This window comes from Mercenaria mercenaria, chromosome 6 (genome assembly GCF_021730395.1).
Source record: "Mercenaria mercenaria strain notata chromosome 6, MADL_Memer_1, whole genome shotgun sequence".
In the NCBI taxonomy this organism is placed as follows: Eukaryota; Metazoa; Mollusca; class Bivalvia; order Venerida; family Veneridae; genus Mercenaria; species Mercenaria mercenaria.
This window is the reverse complement of record NC_069366.1, coordinates 84,970,517-84,990,812: the sequence shown is the minus strand read 5'-3', so window position 1 is coordinate 84,990,812 and position 20,296 is coordinate 84,970,517. Positions and strand designations below refer to the sequence as shown.

Below are 20,296 nucleotides of genomic sequence, written 5' to 3'. Positions count from 1 at the left end.
AATCTTCTAAAAGTCGGACAATTGTTGTGAGGTTTCAGTTATAGCAAAATTGGAATCAGCATCATCTTTATACAATTCCCTTCAAGTATGAACTGTCTTAACCTGTGTTATATAATATTAACCTTTACCCTGCTGAATTTCTAAACTGAACTGGTCCATCATTCAATTTGGGCAATACCATTTATTTTCCGAAGGGGTGTTCACTGAAAATTTAATGACTGAATAGGAAACAGTGCAGACCATGATGATATACGAATGTGCAGGCTGATCTTGCTCTGCACTGGTCGTAAAGTCAGAATCACTTGCTGCCAGCAGGCTGAAGGTTAAACACAAAATATTTATTTATTTATTTTGTTGGGTTTAACGTCGCACCGACACAATTATAGGTCATATGGCGACTTTTCAGCTTTGATAGTGGAGGAAGACCACAGGTGCCCCTCCGTGCATTATTTCATCACGAGTGGGCACCTGGGTAGAACCATCGACCTTCCGTAAGCCAGCTGGATGGCTTCCTCACATAAAGAATTCAACGCCCCAAGTGAGGCTCGAAACCACATCGATTAGGGGCAAGTGATTTAAAGTCAGAGACCTTAACCATCCGGCCACGGAGGCCCCTTAAACACAAAATAAAAATGAAAAAACTAAATGTTAAATTTATCTTGCAAAATAGTGGCAATCTTTTAGGCCAGAATTGACTTTTGAATAACAAAAACGTCAAAAATTTCTGCAGTTTAAACATTTTTAAACTCCAATTAAACCCTTGAAGTAATGAAGAAGAAATACATGGTTCAAGTATACACTTTCTCAGAAGAAGTACTTTGTTAGCTTTACCTCGGTGAGACTTCACTAGTATCCGACACAATGCCAGGAAACACCCCGATTGCACCTTGCTCAGTCTCCCCCTGTCCAAACAATTGAAACGTAAAATCTGATGGAACTTCCTGTTGGGCACCTTCTGCCCGAAAAACGTTATCTACACTTGGTGATAATGCTGATGATGCATCAGAGTCCTGGTGCAATCTTGGCACTTTGCCAGTTTTTGTACCATCAAGATTTTCGTCAAGTTTTGTCACACTCCACTCACAAGTTGTGTCATATTTAACTTCGTTTTCAATATTACTTTCCAACATAGAATCAAGCTGCAAATTTCCAGTATGGATGATTAAACTGGATTGTGTTGTTGTGTCAGAAATATTCACAGCTTTTGGTAAGTCTTTAAATCCCGAAGGATCAGTTTCCATGTAAGTAGTCCCTTCTGTGTTCTCTCCAAATGGACTTAAGTTTGAATCTCCGTAAGGACTGTTTGCTGATGATGTTGGGGATGATTTTGAATAATCTGTAGGACTAGACACTGTATAGCTGCCTGTGGGAATTGAGACATTTAGAGTTCGCTCGGCAATATTTTCCCCAGAAAGAAGTCTTTGAAGTACACCACTTTTTTCTATATTATAGTCTGGAGAATGTTGCTGATGAGAGTTTAAACTTTCAAATTTTGGCATTTCTGAAGTATTTTGAATAGAATTTTGCTCTGTATTCACATGCAATCCTTCACCAACCGCTTTAGAACTGTAAGAATTAACAAAATCATTGATAAGATTGGTATTTACACCATTGAAGTTTGTAGGAGTGGTATTCATCTCTGATAGACCGGCAATAATAAACTGGGCATTTTGCTGCTGATCATGCTGTTGCTGCTGCTGCTGTTGTTCTGGTTGACCATTTTGTGTTTTGTTTAATATTTGCACAAAAGGATCTCCTTTGAAACTCTGTAAATCCTGTGGGAGTGGGTTTTTCATAGCTGAAATATGGAAAACAAAACCATTTATTTATCTATCACTTTTAGCCCACCTGCTTAGCTCAACAGGGTGAGTACAGATCTACGGATCGCAGGGTTATGAATTAGCCCTGCGTGAGGCATTATGTTCTCCGTGACGATTTGATAAGACATTGTGTCTGAATCATTCGTCCTCCACCTCTGATTCATGTGGGGAAGATGGCAGTTATTTGTGGAGAACAGGTTTGTACTGGTTTAGAATCCAGGAAAACTGGTTAGGTTAACTGCCCGCCATTACATAACTGAAATACTGTTGAAAAACGGCGTTAAACCCAAAACAAACAAACAAAATTTATCACCTTTTGCAGATGTTAATACATTTACAATTAAATTCTGTGACCTTTTTGTCTATTTTCTCTCCGCTGTAACAAGAGACTGAAGCTCTGAAGACTTTTTTCCAAACAAGAGGGCCATGATGGCCCTAGATAGCTCAACTGAGTTTTCCAGATTGCCTGAACAATTTTAATAGATGGTCACACATGGAAACTATCTGTGAAATTATTCTGAAATTGGGTGAGCGCCTTCTGACAAGAAGATTTTTTTGAAGTTCCTACTATATGCACGTAGGAAATACTGTATACATATATGAAAAAAGACTACCCCCTCTGATGGTCGTGTTTTCGAAAAACTGGAATCATTTGAACAAAGTTGGTAAATCAAGTACTGTTAACCAAGTTTTACAATAATTTGACCTAGTGACATCTTTTATCACCAAATTGACCAAGTTACATTCTGAATATTTTAAACTGACAAACCGTCTGAATATCAGGTAGAAAATGAGGCTGTAAGAGATAACTATGTTTGTCTTATATATGACCCTAAAATGCAATAGGGGTCATTTACTGACCACAGGCAATCATCCTATGAAATCTGATGCCTGTATACCAAAAAGTTCTTTAGTTATCAGTCAAACAAGAGCTGTCTGATGACAGCGCGCTCGACTATTCGAAGAATTGATTGAAGAATGGTGTCAAAATATTTCAACAGATATTCAGACAAAAGAAATAAATAGATTAGACAAACAATGTTCCTGTATTACTTTGATTTCGATAAGTCTTGCACTAAATGGCAATATATGAGCCAATTTCAAAGTCCAAAAAGGGCCATAATTCAGTCAAAATAGTTATGTACTCTTGCCTACAGATGGAAATCATAATGATAAAAAAGAGTTCAAAGTTTAAAAGCCATATGTCAAATAGTTTTGACAAAACATGGACTTGTATGGAAACAGAACCAATTTCAAAGTCCAAAATGGGCCATAATTCAGCCAAAATAGATGACAGAGTTATGTTCTCTTTCCTACAGATAGAGACTATTATACTAAACAAGTGATAAAAGTTTCAAAGCCATATGTCAAACACTTTACAAAAAATATGAACTGGTACGAAAAACTTAACCAAGATTTCTCAGTCAAAAAGGGCCATAATTCAGCCAAAATCCTTGATGGAGTTATGTACTCTTGCCTATAACTGGACATGGTGATTGAAACAGATGTTGAAAGTTTCAAAGCTTTATCTCAAAAGACTCTGTCAAAATATGAACTGGTACGAAATATTAACCCAGATTTCTAAGACAAAAAGGGCCATAATTCAGCCAAAATCCTTGATGGAGTTATGTACTCTTGCCTATAACTGGACATGGTGATGGTAACTAAGTGTTGAAAGTTTCAAAATTTATCTCAAAAGACTTTGTCAAAATATGAACTGGTACGAAAAACTTAACCATGATTTCTAAGTCAAAAGGGGCCATAATTCAGTCAAAATCCTTGATGGAGTTATGTGCTCTTGCCTATAACTGGACATGGTGATGGTAAACAAGTGTTGAAAGTTTCAAAGCTTTATCTCAAAAGACTTTGTCAAGATGTGGACTGGTACGAAATATTAACCCAGATTTCTAAGTCAAAAGGTGCCATAATTCAGCCAAAATCCATGATGGAGTTATGTGCTCTTGCCTATAACTGGACATGGTGATGGTAAACAAGTGTTGAAAGTTTCAAAGCTTTATCTCAAAAGACTTTGTCAAAATATGAACTGGTACGAAAAACTTAACCATGATTTCTAAGTCAAAAGGTGCCATAATTCAGCCAAAATCCTTGATGGAGTTATGTGCTCTTGCCTATAACTGGCCATGATGATGGTAAACAAGTGTTGAAAGTTTCAAAGCCGACGCCGTGGTGAGTAGGATAGCTCTACTTATTCTTCGAATAGTCGAGCTAAAAATGATTTCAGTCTGAAGGTCACTGTGACCTTGACCTACTGACCCTCCATATGATAGGGATCCTCTATTTACCACAGGCAATCACCTTATAAAGTTTGAAGCATGCAGACCTAAGCGTTCTTCAGTAATCAATCATAAACAGACCTGTAGACGGATGGACCGTCGTCCAATTACCACAGGCAGTCATCCTTTTAAATTTTATGTCTGCAGGCCTAAAATTTTAATGTTCTTCAGTTACTGATCAGAAACAGACAGACGGACAGGTGGACTGTCCAGCTATTATATGCCAACCCAGGCATAAAAAGCATTTTTAGAATGGAATTTCCTTTATGGAAAGCATCAGACAGGTAATTTCACACAAGTTACAGGTATACAAAAAATATTTCTTCAGGTCTTCCCAGTGTTCATTCCAGGCCGCGCCATGGGGCCATAGGCGCGTATTTTACTGTATTGGCGCATAAAAGTTTGCACTATAGCGCCCGTTGGGCGCACACTTTTTAGAAAACAGTCCGTTTACAATGAGCCGACTTCCAGAAGTTGTGAATCGAATAAGACTCTTCCGATGACGTAACGCGCATTTTCATTGGTCGATGTTAAAATAGTAGCCAGTCTCCGGTCGCCTAACAACATACAGCTTTCAATGTTGCTATGCAATGGTGGACAAAAAAAAAAACAGTCGCGATTCGGAGAAAAAAGAAATCCAATTTTACGTTTTTCTCTAACCGTTAAAAAAAAGCAGACGATGGAGAACAAATTTCCAAAGAAAGATGACATGTTCGAGACCGCTAGACCACTCAATAGCCTAACCGCTTAGCCAAAATCAGACGACAAACATTAATTCCGTAGTAAATCCGCATTCATGGCTGTCGGACTTTCCGTGGTTAAGTTTCGGTAACGGTCAAAATATGACTTGTTTCGTTTTTGTCGTGTTGAGCGACCTGTGAAGTGTCCACTTTTCTCTTTGTTATTATGTTTTACGAACCGCGAAAATAATACCTTGAACTCCATGTAAGAAAAGTGTTAAAAATACAGCCTTTCCTTTCATGTAAATCAGTTTTTCTTTCATGGTCCCTATTTTTTTCAAATGTCCCCAATTTTTTGCCATCATGGGGCCCTTTGACCCCACTTAAAAAAATCCTGGAATGAACACTGGAGTCTTCTGACTGTATAAAACGAAACTTCGGAAAGCACTTGCTTAAAAACATCAGAAATAATAAAATGGAAACTAAGAATTTCATTAATACTGACCAAGATGAACCAACTTAATAATTATAAGTAACTTTAAAATGATTCAACCACAAATATAACAAATTAATACGAAACAACATCCATATATAAAACAAACTCTTCCTTGCATGGATTCAACGAACCCATATCCGAGTTGTACTGAGTGAAGTATCTAAAATTCAGAATACAAAATATAAACAAGAGGGCCATGAAGGCCCTGTATCGCTCACCTGACCTATTGACCTAAAGATCATCAAGATTAACATTCTGACCAAGTTTCATCAAGATATGTTCATAAATGTGGCCTCTACAGTGTTAACTAGCTTTTCTTTTGATTTGACCCCGTGACCTAGTTTTTGACCCACATGACCCAGATTCGAACTTGACCTAAAGATCATCAAGTTTAACATTCTTAGTTTCATGAAGTTACAGTCATAGATGTGGCCTCTAGAGTGTTAACAAGTTTTTCCTTTGATTTGCCCCCATGACCTAGTTCTTGACCCAACATGACCCAGATTCAAACTTGACCTAAAGATCATCAAGTTTAATATTCTGACTAAGTTTCATGAAGATATAGTCATAAATGTGGCCTCTACAGTGTTAACAAGCTTTTCCTTTGATTTAACCTAGTGACCTAGTTTTTGACGAAGCTGACCAGGTTTAAACTTGACCTAAAGAGCATCAAGATAAACATTCTGACCAAGTTGCTTTAAGATATGGTCATAAATGTGGCCTCTACAGTGTTAACTAGCTTTTCCTTTGATTTGACCAGATGACCTAGTTTTTAATCCTACATGACCCAGATTCAAACTGGACCTTAAGATCATCAATATTAACATTCTGACCAAGTTTCATGAAGATATAGTCATAAATGCGGCCTCTACAGTGTTAACAAGCTTTTCCTTTGATTTGACCTGGTGACCTAGTTTTTGACCCCAGATGACCCAATATCGAACTCATTCAAGATTTTATGGAGGGTAACATTCTGACCAAGTTTCATTAAGATTGGGCCAAAAATGTGACCTCTAGAGTGTTAACAAGCTTTTCCTTTGATTTGACCTGGTGACCTAGTTTTTGACCCCAGATGACCGAATATCGAACTCGTCCAAGACTTTATGGAGGGTAACATTCTGGCCAAGTTTCATTAAGATTGGGTCAAAATTGTGACCTCTAGAGTGTTAACAAGCTTTTCCTTTGATTTGACCTGGTGACCTAGTTTTTGAACCCAGATGACCGAATATCGAACTCATCCAAGATTTTATGGAGGGTAACATTCTGACCAAGTTTCATTAAGATTGGGCCAAAAATGTGATCTCTAGAGTGTTAACAGTCAAATTGTTGACGACGGACGGACGGACGACGGACACAGGGTGATCACTAAAGCTCACCTTTGAGCACTTCGTGCTCAGGTGAGCTAAAAATTGTCGACGGTACAGTATTTTTAACGTAATCAAGAATGTAAAACATACATGCATCAAGAACACTAAAAATCTTGTATTAAAACAGATAAAAACTCTTACTTTGTCGAGTTTCTGTAAGGCTGGCCAGACTCTGTTGTTGACTTGCAGTTTGACTGGCAATCACAATTGTTTTTAATAGCTTGGCTGCAGACGAGTCGGATAAATCTAGAAAAGAAAGCTGTATGTGATACTAAGCATCCACAAAATGATAATTTAGTCACCTAAAGGGGTCCCTCTGACATTAACCACTGTTGCCATAGAGACACATTCTTTAGGTGACAATTATTAATGCTTTATGATTTTTTTTTTCATTGAACTCTTCAAAAGTTTGTATTTTAAAATTATATTATTTTTAGAAAGTATATAAAGGCTTAAAGCTATATAAATATTTGGAAAGGTGTTTTTAAATCCCTATATAGCTAAACAAAGCTGATTACAGAGCTTAAGATTATGAAACAATATAGCCCAATAAAGAGAACAAGAGGGCCAAACTCATCTGACCTTGACCTTTTAACCTTAAATATGTATGTCAGGACAAACTGTATCATTAAGGTGGTTCTGCACGTTAAGGTCGAAATTTTTTCTACAATGTAGAATTTGATTAAACTCTGATTTTTCAAAACTTCAGAATATACCTAGAAAATTCAGCAAATAAAAAAGATAGGGTCGTGTGCTTGATTTTTTGCTAGACTGATTTGAAATTTGGACCTCACGCAATATTCATAATGGGAGTCTATGGGAAAATCATAACTTTCATAACATTTTCGCGAACAGAAATTTTTCTACAATGTAGATTTTGATGAAACTTCTCACAGTTGTAAATAAATATATGGCCTATAATTTGGTGAAATAAAATGTATAGGTCCATGTGCTTATTTTTGAGATATCTGACCAAGATTGAAGTGAACCGGACATTTCACGCTAATTTTAAGACATTTTTTGAAGTTTTTAACGTGTCATATATTTTAATATCATATTTTGACTTTAGGTATATAGCAACAGTGCCATTGTAATAAATTTACTCACAGGTTTCGATTAAATCAAAATTATTTTCATTTCCGTACGCCAAATCCAGCCTTTATTCTACGTTTTCCGGATAAATGACGTTACGCCATCACTTCCGGTTTATCAAACGTGCAAAACTACCTTAAATACAACAATTTTGTTTAGTGTGAAATACATCCATCCTGAATTATGACTGACAGTACCCTGGAGACTAGAGGAAGTCAAGTGGAACCCTTTCCCAAAACATGAGAGGATGCTAGAGGATGCTACAAACCATGGTTACAGAACATTATTTAAGTGGTTCATCAAAAAAAAGTTGCTTAAAGATTGTTTTTCTTTTGAAGCTCCATCAACCCTAACAGAGGTCAAGCAGAACTATTTCAACAACTCTTTGGAGAGGTCTACGCAAGGGCGCTAATGACAATGTTTGGTGAAGATCCATCAAGCAGTTCCGAGAAGAAGTTGTTAGAAGATTTCTTTGTTTTTAGTTCCAGCTATAAGGGGCCAAGCAGAACCACTTGAACACACTTGATAGAGATCCATACAAGGGTGCTACTGACCAAATTTGGTGAAGAACAAACAAGTAGTTCATGAGAGGTCATTAAAGTTTTTTTTCTATTTTAACCCAAGCTGCCCAAGCCAAGCTGAATTATATGATCAAACTTGAGAGATGTCCATGATGCTACAGAGATGCTACAGACCTCATCTGGAGTGATTCTGACTAGTAGTTTCAGAGGAGACACCCGTAGTACTGACTATGGATGAAAGCCCACATCTCACCTTAAACGTAAGTTGTGGTGAACTAATAAAAAAGCCACACACCTTTGAAGATTTTTGCAAATAAAATTTTACTATGCCACCTTAAAAGTGATAATAAAATACTGAAATATATATATATACAGGGAAAAGTAAAGCTTATTTACAAGCACTTACAAAATTTAATGTAGCTAAGAATATGACTATTATAGCTAGTCCAGCATAATCTTCCTTCAACTTTAAATGTGAGACATGACTCACTAGAGATTTTCAACACTTCAATTTTCATCTTTGAGAAATTACTTTTAACAATATTCACAAGCCCTTGAACATTTCTCTAATTCAGCATGTTCAGACACCAATATTTCTTGAGCCTAATTCCAGACTTCCCATTTGCAAATATAGCTGTATTCTAACAAGAGCTGTCCTTAAGACAGCCAAGCTCAACTATTCGAAATATTGTCACAGAAGCAGGAAATTATTACCCAAAATGTTAAATATCGAAAGAGTTTTTAGTTCGAAACGGGACATAATTTGACCAAAATGCATATCAGAGTTATGGGACTTGATGCTATCAACTAGTTTAATAACCCCGAAGAAACATGTTAAGTTTCAATTCCATATCTGCATTAGTTTTGGAGATAGTAACTTGCATGTAAAACTTTAACCAGAATTTTCTATGTCCAAAAGGGGGCATAACTTGCTCAAAATACATGTTAAGAGTTATGGAACTTGACCCAGTGAGGTTGGTAACTGACCTAGAAAAAGAATAAATAAGTTTCAAAGCTATATGTCTTTTGGTAATAGCTGTTTGTACTTGCACGCAAAACTTTAACCAGGATTTTCTAAGTCCAAAAGGGGGCATAATTTGCCCAAAATACATGTCAGAGTTATGGGACTTGATTCTATCAACTAGTTTTATAACCCCGAAGACACATGTGAAGTTTCAATTTAATATCTGCATTAGTTTTGGAGATAGTAACTTTCATGTAAAACTTTAACCAGGATTTTCTAATTCCAAAAGGGGGCATAATTTGCTCAAAATACATGTCAGATTATGGGACTTGACCCAGTGAGGTAGGTAAATGATCTAGAAAAAGAAAAAATAAGTTTCAAATCAATATGTCTTTTAGTAATAGCTGTATGTTCTTGCACACAAAACTTTAACCAGGATTTTCTAAGTCCAAAAGGGGGCATAATTTGCTCAAAATACATGTCAGAGTTATGGGACTTGACCCAATGAGGTAGGTAATTGATCTAGAAAAAGAAAAAATAAGTTTCAAATCAATATGCCTTTTAGTAATAGCTGTATGTACTTGCACGCAAAACTTTAACCAAAATTTTCTAAGTACAAAAGGGGGCATAATTTGGCCAAAATGAAGGTCAGAGTTATGGGACTTGGTGCTATCAAGTAGTTTTATAACCCCAAAGACACATGTGAAGTTTCAATTCAATATCTGCATTAGTTTTGGAGATAGTAACTTGCATGTAAAACTTTAACCAGAATTTTCTAAGTCCAAAAGGGGGCATAATTTGCTCAAAATACATGTTAGAGTTATGGAACTTGACCCAGTGAGGTTGGTAATTGACCTAGAAAAAGAATAAATAAGTTTCAAAGCTATATGCCTTTAAATGATAGCTGTATGTTCTTGCATGCAAAAACTTAACCAAGGTGTGACGCCGACGCCGACGCCAGGGTGAGTAGAATAGCTAGACTATTCTTCGAATAGTCGAGCTAAAAACCAAATTATCTCCATTTGATCCCAACATGATTCTTGAAAGATAATTTGGTTTTTAGAAGAACTTTTGTCAGTTTTGTGCTTTTTTTAACTTAAACAATCTTAACCACTTCACCTAGTAACTAGAAAATGCTTTTGTAAAAAAGCGCATGTCTCCCCCAATGCAAAGTCCTATAGGCAAGAAGTCAATAGGGGTCAGGAGCGAAAGTAAAAGAGACACTAATGGTTGGCTGCAATAGGGATCATCTACTTGGCATGTCCAGTCATCCCGCTAAATTTCAACACTCTTGGCCTAGTGGTTCTCAAGTCACTGTTCAGGCTCCTGTGACCTTGATCTTTGATCAAATGACCTCAAAATAAATAGGGGTCATCTACTCTGCATGTCCAATCATCCTATTAAGTTGCAACATTGTAGGTCAAGTGGTTCTCAAGTTATTTCCAAAAAATGATTTTACATGAACAGGCCACTGTGACCTTGACCTTTAATAGACTGACCCCAAAATCAATAGGGGTCATCTACTCTGCATGTTCAATCATCCTATGAAGTTTCAACATTCTGGGTCAAGTGGTTCTCAAGTTATTGATCGGAACTGGTTACCAAAGTTCAGGCCCCTGTGACCTTGACCTTTACTCTGCATGTCCAATCATCCTATTAAGTTTCAACATTGTAGGTCAAGTGGTTCTCAAGTTATTTCCAAAAAATGATTTTACATGAACAGGCCACTGTGACATTGACCTTTAATAGACTGACCCCAAAATCAATAGGGGTCATCTACTCTGCATGAACAATCATCCTATGAAGTTTCAACATTCTGGGTCGAGAGGTTCTCAAGTTATTGATTGGAAATGGTTTTCCAAGTTCAGGCCCCTGTGGCCTTGACCTTTAACAGAGTGACCCTAAAATCGTTAAGGGTCATCTACTCTGCATGACCAATCATCCTATGAAGTTTCATCATTCTGGGTCAAGTGGTTCTCAAGTTACTGACCGGAAATGGTTTTCAATGTTCAGGCCCCTGTGTCCTTGACCTTTCACAGAGTGACCCCAAAATCGTTAGGGGTCATCTACTTTGCATGTACAATCATCCTATGAAGTTTTAACATTCTGGGTCAAGTGGTTCTCTAGTTATTGATCGGAAATGGTTTTCAATGTTCAGGCCCCTGTGACCTTGACCTTTGACGGAGTGACCCCAAAATCAATAGGGGTCATCTACTCTTCATGACCAATCATCCTATGAAGTTTCAACATTCTGGGTCAAGTGGTTCTCTAGTTATTGATCGGAAATGGTTTTCAATGTTCAGACCCCTGTGACCTTGACCTTTGACGGAGTGACCCCAAAATCAATAGGGGTCATTTACTCTTCATGACCAATCACTCTATGAAGTTTCAACATTCTGGGTCAAGTGGTTCTCTAGTTATTGATCGGAAATGGTTTTCAATGTTCAGGCCCCTGTGACCTTGACCTTTGACGGAGTGACCCCCAAGATCAATAGGGGTCATCTACTCTTCATGACCAATCATCCTATGAAGTTTCAACATTCTGGGTCAAGTGGTTCTCCAGTTATTGATCGGAAATGGTTTTCAATGTTCAGGCCCCTGTGACCTTGACCTTTGACGGGAGTGACCCCAAAAACAATAGGGTTCGTCTACTCCAGCAGCCCTACAACCCTATGAAGTTTGAAGGTTCTAGGTCAAATGGTTCTCCAGTTATTGCTCGGATATGAAGTGTGACGTACGTACGGACGGACTGGGCAAAAACAATATGTCTCCTAGGGGAGACATAATTACTAATAAATATAGTAACTTTTTAAGAGGAATCACTATGGTAAACAATTTGTTCTGAAAAATGTGATAATTTAATCATAATTCATATGTGAGGGGTGTTCAATAAATACCAAGAAAAGTGCTCTCATTTCTTCATGTATCGTCAATAAGCAATGAAATGTTATATACTGTAGATACCGGAATGTTAAGTTGATATGTCAAAATCATATATTCTTTGGACAAAAAATAAATAAAGGCTAGTACCCATGGCAACGTCATTCAACGTCATCCCATCCAATTAGATCTCTTCATATTTTGCATAAAATTTGCTATAATTACTTAATTTTTCAAGCCATGTTATTTTAAATCAGTTGAATATTTACATAAAATGTAATGGCTGCTTTAGTGGTAATAATGTTGCCTAAAAAACATTCTAACATGGCTCGATTTGATTGCCAGTTAAACAAAGAAGAAAGTCAAACTCTGTATTATTCTGCAACAAACAACGGTCAACATGCAGACCGGTAAGAAAGCACTATGACATCACTTATGATGTCAAAATGCAGCTTGATGTCCAGTTCATTAAATTTGTTTGTTTTTGTTGGGTTTGCAACGACACATGTCAAATGGCGACTTTCCAGCTTTGATGGTGGAGGTAGACCCCAGGTGCCCCTCTGTGCATTGTTTCATCATGGACGGGTTCATGGGTAGAACAACCAACCTTTTCGTAAGCAAGCTGGATGCTTTCCTCACATGAAGAATTCAACACCCTGAGTGAGGCTCAACCTTAACCACTAGCCCACAGAGGCCCCTCCAGTTCATTACTACTCGGATAAATGAAACCCAGCACAATTTTTATCAAAATATTTCAATGAACATGTAAAAATGAAAAACATTCAAGATCTTCTTGTGGTTTACCATCTTATTAACCATGGTTCATCATTCAGATGCTTAAATATATTTAGCAACTCGGACTAACGCTCTTGTGGCTCAATTCCTTCCATCTGAATTCTTGACCGTGATAAATTAAGACGACAAACCACTTCAAGGTTTGTTAAATAAATAATAAATGTTCATGGTCTGAAATATGTTCTTATTATTGTACACCCCTCATACATGTAATGCATCTTCAAAGTCCCATCAACAACAATACGAAAACAAGAAACTGCTTTTCAGAGAAAATGCAGCATCTTCCCACACCCTTCCCCACTCCCCCACAAGAAAAACTTCATTCAAACTGAATGTACTAGCTGGCGAAATAGATGAGTAAGCTATGACTAAGTTATTAAGAATTTCTGAATATCTTGAAATTTTGACTTAATAAATAAACACCTGGGACCAATACTCTTTCATATATATAATAGACAGTATAAGACACCATGTCACAGCTGTTATCAGACACATATTTAAGTTAGAAATCAATGAAAATTTCAATTCTGAGTATGTAGGACAGTCAGCAAGACAGTGGGAATTAAGCTTATTAAAATGAAGAAGTTTAGTTTTGGTGCCAACTTTAAGAAAATTTTGGCCAAATATTCCAGATTTCCTAGAGTCAAACACATATTTAGGTCACAGGATGACTTTAAATATCCAGCTTTTAATGGTGGCGGATGGCCCAAGATGACACTTTCGGCACTCATTAAGGCACGGACAGGCACCTGGGCAGTGCCACTGACCTGTAAGCCAGATAGGTAGCGTCCTTACAAGAAGAATTCTACATCCAAAGTCAGGTTTCAAACATATATTTGTACATGTAAAGTAATAACTTTTAATCTCTATGTCACTTTAACCTAAACAATGACCTACTGAAAACTTAAGCTTTGACTAAATGACTCCCAAAACAGTGGTGGTCAGCTACTGACCAAAGACAGTCATCCTACTTGACAGTCCTACTAGGTCAAAGCATTCTTTAGTTACTGAATCAGATTAAAAAACTGTTTTCAGTCTTGAGGTCAATGTGATCCTGACATTTGACCTGACTTCTAAAACCTGTCCCTCAGGTCACAACATCAAGTGATTTCCAATTATTAGTCAAAAACAATCTTTAATAATTTTCAGTATAGAGGTCAATAATACCCAAGGACCCCCCAAAGCAGCCCTTTTTTATGCCGTTTTTAGGGCCGATATTCGGCCCCATTCCCCAACCTGAAAAGTATATATTTTTCCCCACCTTGTGAAAATTTTCACCAAGCAAAAAAAAAATCGATTTCAAACATTTTTGCTCGTTTTTTACATCCCGTAATAATTTTTTCATGTGCCGACTTTTAAACCTTTCTATGACGTCACTGATCAATATCGCAAGGCGCTATAAGGGTTTATGAATAGAAAACAAGCGTCAGTTCGGCATCGCTAGGCGCTTATTATTCTTTATAGTAAATCAAACGTTTCGTTATCATACAAAACAATGTCGCATAATTCCCGCTGTTACGTGAAAAAAATAAATAAATCGGTAGCAAAAGGAACAAAACGCATAGATCTTTTGTTTAAGCAAGGAGCACTGTCAGGTACAAATGAAAAATCCGACGACAACACTGAATCAACACTTGTTCATGTCGTTTCTTCGACCGGCAGCCAGATCAACACTTTGCCAGATCAAACTTGAGGCCCTGATCCGCATCTGCTGCTGGATCAAGGACCTTGTGAACACTGACATTGATGCCATTATAGACATTTTTAAACTCAAGAGGAGAGACATTGCTCTTTAAAATTGTTGACTTGAGTAAAATAAATTGTTAAACTAACAGTGCTTACTTTGGTTTCTATTGATTATTCATTAAGTTGCTAATATTCTTCATTGTCACATTTCATTTTCCACAAACCAAGGGTTTCACGATGTAAATTTCCCCCCTCAAAGGGTCCCGGTACCTTTCCCCAAATTCTCAAAAAAAGGGCTGCAAAGGGACAGGAGTCATGTGTTTACCACATGCAATCCTCTTAAAAAGTCTGAAGGCAGCAGGTCAAAATGTAATTCTTCAAAGTTCAGGTCACTGTGACCTTGGCCTGTACCCTATTGACTCCAAAAACAAAGGGGCTATCTATATAACACATGCAGGGTTTTTTTTCGGCCGTTTTTATAGCCGTTATTCGGCTATATTCCCAATGCCAACAAGAGTGCAAGAATGTCACAATATACGCCCGTCACAGCAAATTTCTTTACTCTAGCACCTGTATTTGCAAATGGAATTTTAACTTTGTGGTTGTTTAGTAATAACTAAGTGTTTTGTTTTTCTAAGTCCACAAAAAAAACTCCTTACCAGGTAGAGATACCTTAAAATACACCTAAAATTGGAAAGTAACATCTATGTTGTACCACAGAAAAGTGGTCTTGGTTTTTCCCTACGGTCAATTATAAAAAAAGTTACAATATAAGTTATTTATAGTAACAACTAAGGGAAGTTAATCTTTAAAAAAAAAAAAAAAAAAAAAAAATAAAAAAAAAAATTGTAAGTCCTCACAAAAATCTTTACCAGGTAGAGACTGGTCAAAATACACCTCAAAATTGAATGTAGCATGCATATTGTACTACAAAAAAGTGGTCTCGATTTTTCCCTATGACTAGTAATGAAAAAGTTACAATATAAGCTATTTATAGTAACAACAAAGGGAAGTAATTCGAAAGAAGGGAACTGCGCATGACACTTCCTCTCATGATGGTGTATAATTGTGTCAAGTTACATCAAAATCCCTCCATGCATGAAGAAGAAATGCTTCGGACAAAGTCATTCTTGTATCTGACCTTTGGCCTCTAAGTGTGACCTTGACCTTAGACCTAGGGACCTGGTTCTTGCACATGACTCTACGTCTCGCAGTGGTGAACATTTGTGCCAAGTTATATCAAAATCCCTCTATGCATGAAGAAAACATGCTCCGGACAAGGTTTTCATTCTTGTATCCTTTGACCTCTAAGTGTGACCTTGACCTTAGACCTAGAGACCTGGTTCTTGCGCATGACACTCCGCCTCATGGTGGTGAACATTTGTGCCAAGTTATATCAAAATCCCTCTATGCATGAAGAAGAAATGCTCCGGACAAAGTTTTCATTCTTGTATCCTTTGACCTCTAAGTGTGACCTTGACCTTAGACCTAGGGACCTGGTTCTTGCGCATAACACTCCTTCTCATGATGATGAACAATTGTGCCAACTTTCATTAAAATCCCTCTATGCATGAAGAAGATATGCTCCGGACAAAGTCATTCTTGAATTTGACCTTTGACCTCTAAGTGTGACCTTGACCTTAGACCTAGGGACCTGGTTCTTGCGCATGACACTCCGTCTCATGATGGTGAACAATTGTGCCAAGTTTCATCAAAATCCCTTCATGCATGTAGAAGATATGCTCTGGACAAGGTCTGTGGACGCCGCCTGCCCGCTCGCCCGCCAGGGGCGTTCCCATAATACGTCCTGTTTTTCAAACGGGCGTATAAAAAGTATGTTTTTTTTCCCAAAATGAGTGCAAAAATTCCCAATCTACATTCTAAAAAAAAAAATTCATCAAAATTGCACAAAAACTGACCAAATTATGGACAATTTTGTAATGGAAGTATGTTAAAGATGTTCTAAAATGTGAAACAAGTGTATGAGAAATGTCTTTAAACACACCCTTACTTTATCCTATGGGACTAAATATTTCCCAATATGGAACATTTACGCATCAAAATTCCCAATTTTGGGGGTAAAGGCTATGTTCCCAAATTAGCTAGAAAAATCCCTGACATGTGAAAGCAGTTTTATGGGTATCAAAGATATGTAAGATTTTATTATACAGTTTTCCATCTTAAACCCTCTGTGACCTTGACCTTAGACCTACTGACTATAACAATAGAGGTCATCTAATGATCACAGGCAATCATTCATGAAGATTTATAACAAAAGGTCAAAATAACTAATTAATCGGAAACAGCTTCCAGACTCAGCCTCTGTGACCTTGACCTATGTATCCCTTCAATCATTGGCCAAATGAAGTTTGGTATGGTATTCTCTCATGATTACAAACCAAAAGGATGAAGGGACCAAGCACCATATTACAAAACAATATATATTCATATATAAATAGCTTGTATTTGTACTAGAGCCCTAATAATTATTATACTACATCTGTTATTCTGCAACCTATGCAGCAACATCCATATGACATGTACGAAATACTTCAAAGAGACACATCTCTGTATGTGTCAGGTATTTATAAGTATTATTACAAAGGGGAGAAAAGACTAACCTGTGATTTTTTTATTTCCATTGCCCAGGAATAATGCTGACTGATTTCCCTGCTCACCCACATGGTTTTCTTGTGCACTTGGTGACAGTACTAGGTTTTTCTCTGTACATGGGGACTGATCCTCTGTTGACATTTCTATAAGATAAATATACATTTTAAATGTCAGGTGACACTGGTAACTATCCACATTTGCCAAACTAGGGTAAAAAAAAAAATCTTATCAGTTTTAACAAAACATCTTGGTTTGCAGTGCACATGCATAAATTTGAAAATAACAAAAAAACTGTTTATAGATATCCTTTGGAATATAAATTAAAAGTAATCTCCCTATTTCAAATTATGTTTGCCTATGTCTGGATATGGACTTTGTCAAAAAAGTTTAATGTTTCAAATGAGAACTTCCACCAATAGATATTTCGAGAGGTATTTTGCCACTTCAGCATAAATGCATGGTATTTAATGTACATAAATATTATGAAAGCAGATACACCAGTTTTGCACCAACACAAAGCTTTCTTGCCTATGTGCTGGGTAAAGTATACACTTGTCTCACATACCAACAACAGATATTCTTGTCTTTCCCAAGGGAAAAAACCTTGTCTAAAATAGTGTGTACTTAAGTGTCAGTTCTGGTCCATTCCAGCTACTGGTTATAAAGATACCAGCTTTAATACATAGAGGATATTTCTTTGTTTCAGTGTAAGATCGCAATATATTTCTCTGAGTGAACAACATATATGCAGTATTTTCACGAATGGCATAGTCTTGAATGAAAATGTATATATATGTTCTTGAGTGAATATATTTCGATCTTACATGTAAAACAAACAAATTTTCTTTTTGTTTTATGACTTTCAATGACTTTCATGCTCATGTACGTATTTATACACAAGCCTGATTAAGAATATATCTGCTTCTCAAATAGTCAAAATTTTGAAAAAATTAAAATAACAAATTTGTGCCCTAAATATTTTCATTTCATTTCAATTTTTCACAACCTAAGAAAACACATGGTATCGTAAAATATTTTTTTCATTTCCGACTACCTCTTTTTACTGGAGTAGTGGTATATTCAAAAGGATCTCGATAGTTTGTCATTGTGGGAGCAGAAATAGAAGATGTCCTTCAACCTAGCCAAATGTCATATTATGCATGTAACAAGATCTAAACAAGAGGACCATGATGGTCCTGAATCGCTCACCTGTCCCCACATGAACTGAGTATGACGTCGTTTATTCTGACCAATTTTCATGAAGATCCATTGAAAAATATGGCCTCTAGAGAGGTCACAAGGTATTTCTATTATCTGACATAATTACCTAGTTTTTGAAGGCATGTGACCCAGTTTTGTACTTGACCTAGATATCATCAAGGTGAACATTCTCACCAATTTTCATGAAGATCTCATGAAAAATATGGCCTCCAGAGAGGTCACAAGGTTTTTCTATTTTAGACCTACTGACAAACTTTTTGACCGCACGTGACCCGGTTTTGAACTTGACCTAGATATCATCAAGGTGAACATTCTCACAAAAGGTTTATCTATGTTTAGACCCAGTGACCTAGTTTTTGACCGCAGCTGACCCGGTTTCAAATTTGACCTAGATATCATCAAGATGAATATTCAGACCAACTTTCATACAGATCCAATGAAAAATATGGCCTCTAGAGTGGTCACAAGGTTTTTCTATTATTTGACCTACTGACCTAGTTTTTGACCACATGTGACCCAGTTTTAAATTTGACCTAGATATCATCAAGGTGAACATTCTGACCAATTTTCATGCAGATCCCATGAAAAATATGGCCTCTACAGAGGTCACAAGGTTTTTCTATTATTTAACCTACTGACCTAGTTTTTGACAGCACATGACCCAGTTTCGAACTTGACCTAGATATCATCAAGATGAATATTCAGACCAATTTTCATGCAGATCCATTGAAAAATATGGTCTCTACAGAGGTCACAAGGTTTTTCTATTATTTGACCTACTGACCTAGTTTTTGACAGCACGTGACCCAGTTTCAAACCTGCCTAGATATCATCAAGATAAACATTCAGACCAATTTTCATAAAGATCCCATGAAAAATATGGCCCCTAGAGAGGTCACAAGGTTTTTTCATTATTTGACCTACTGACCTACTTTTTGAAGACACGTGACCCACTTTCGAACCTGACCTAGATATCATCAAGGTGAACATTCTGACCAATTTTTATGAACATCCATTCACAAGTATGGCCTCTAGAGAGGTCACAAGGTTTTTCTATTTTTAGAGCTACTGACCTAGTTTTTGACTGCACGCGATCCAGTTTCGAACTTGATCTAGATATCATCAAGATGAACATGCAGACCAACTTTCATGCAGATCCCGTGAAAAATATGGCTTTTAGAGAGGTCACAAGGTTTTTCTATTATTTGACCTACTGACCTAGTTTTTGAAGGGATGTGACCCAGTTTCGAACTTGACCTAGTTATCATCAAGGTGAACATTCTGACCAATTTTTATGAAGATTTTGTGAAATATATGGCCTCTAGAGAGGTCATAAGGTTTTTCTATTTTTAGACCTACTGACCTAGTTTTTGACCGCACGTGACCCAGTTTCGAACTTGGCCTAGATATCATGAAGATGAACATTCTGACCAATTTTCATAAAGATCCCATGAAAACTGTGACCTCTTGAGTGGTCACAAGCAAAAGTTTACGCATGCACGAACGCACGAACGGACGACGGACGCTGTGCAATCACAAAAGCTCACCTTGTCAATTTGTGACAGGTGCGCTAAAAACCAATTAATACAGTCTATATGTTACATAATCAACAGTTAATCAGATAACGTATTAAGGCACTGAAGTACAAATGTAGCATCAAATTTGACATGGACCCCTCGAGTAAATTCAACAGCTAGTCAAGCCAGCAAGAAATTAAGAAATTAGGCTTTCTTAAACGTAATATACATTCTGCTATTAAAACGTTCCGCCAAGACTGCAGCCTATAATTCAATAGTAAACTAAGATCGAAATTAGAACATGGATCAAGTATTTGGGACCCTTACCATCAGAAAGATAAGAAAGTATT

At 37.0% G+C, this 20,296-nt stretch overlaps 1 protein-coding gene across 3 annotated transcripts in view; it reads right to left on the bottom strand.

Moving 5' to 3' along the window:
• Positions 1-20,296, bottom strand: part of LOC123549887 (nuclear factor of activated T-cells 5-like) — a 94,820-nt gene that overhangs the window by 37,051 nt on the left and 37,473 nt on the right. For all 3 annotated transcript variants that reach the window (XM_053546515.1, XM_053546514.1, XM_053546516.1), the window contains exons 2-4: positions 17,217-17,351; positions 6,799-6,903; positions 832-1,798 (exon numbers count right to left, since the gene is read on the bottom strand). In XM_053546515.1, coding sequence (XP_053402490.1) covers positions 832-1,798; positions 6,799-6,903; positions 17,217-17,351 — 1,207 coding nt within the window. The remainder of the gene's footprint in view (positions 1-831; positions 1,799-6,798; positions 6,904-17,216; positions 17,352-20,296) is intronic.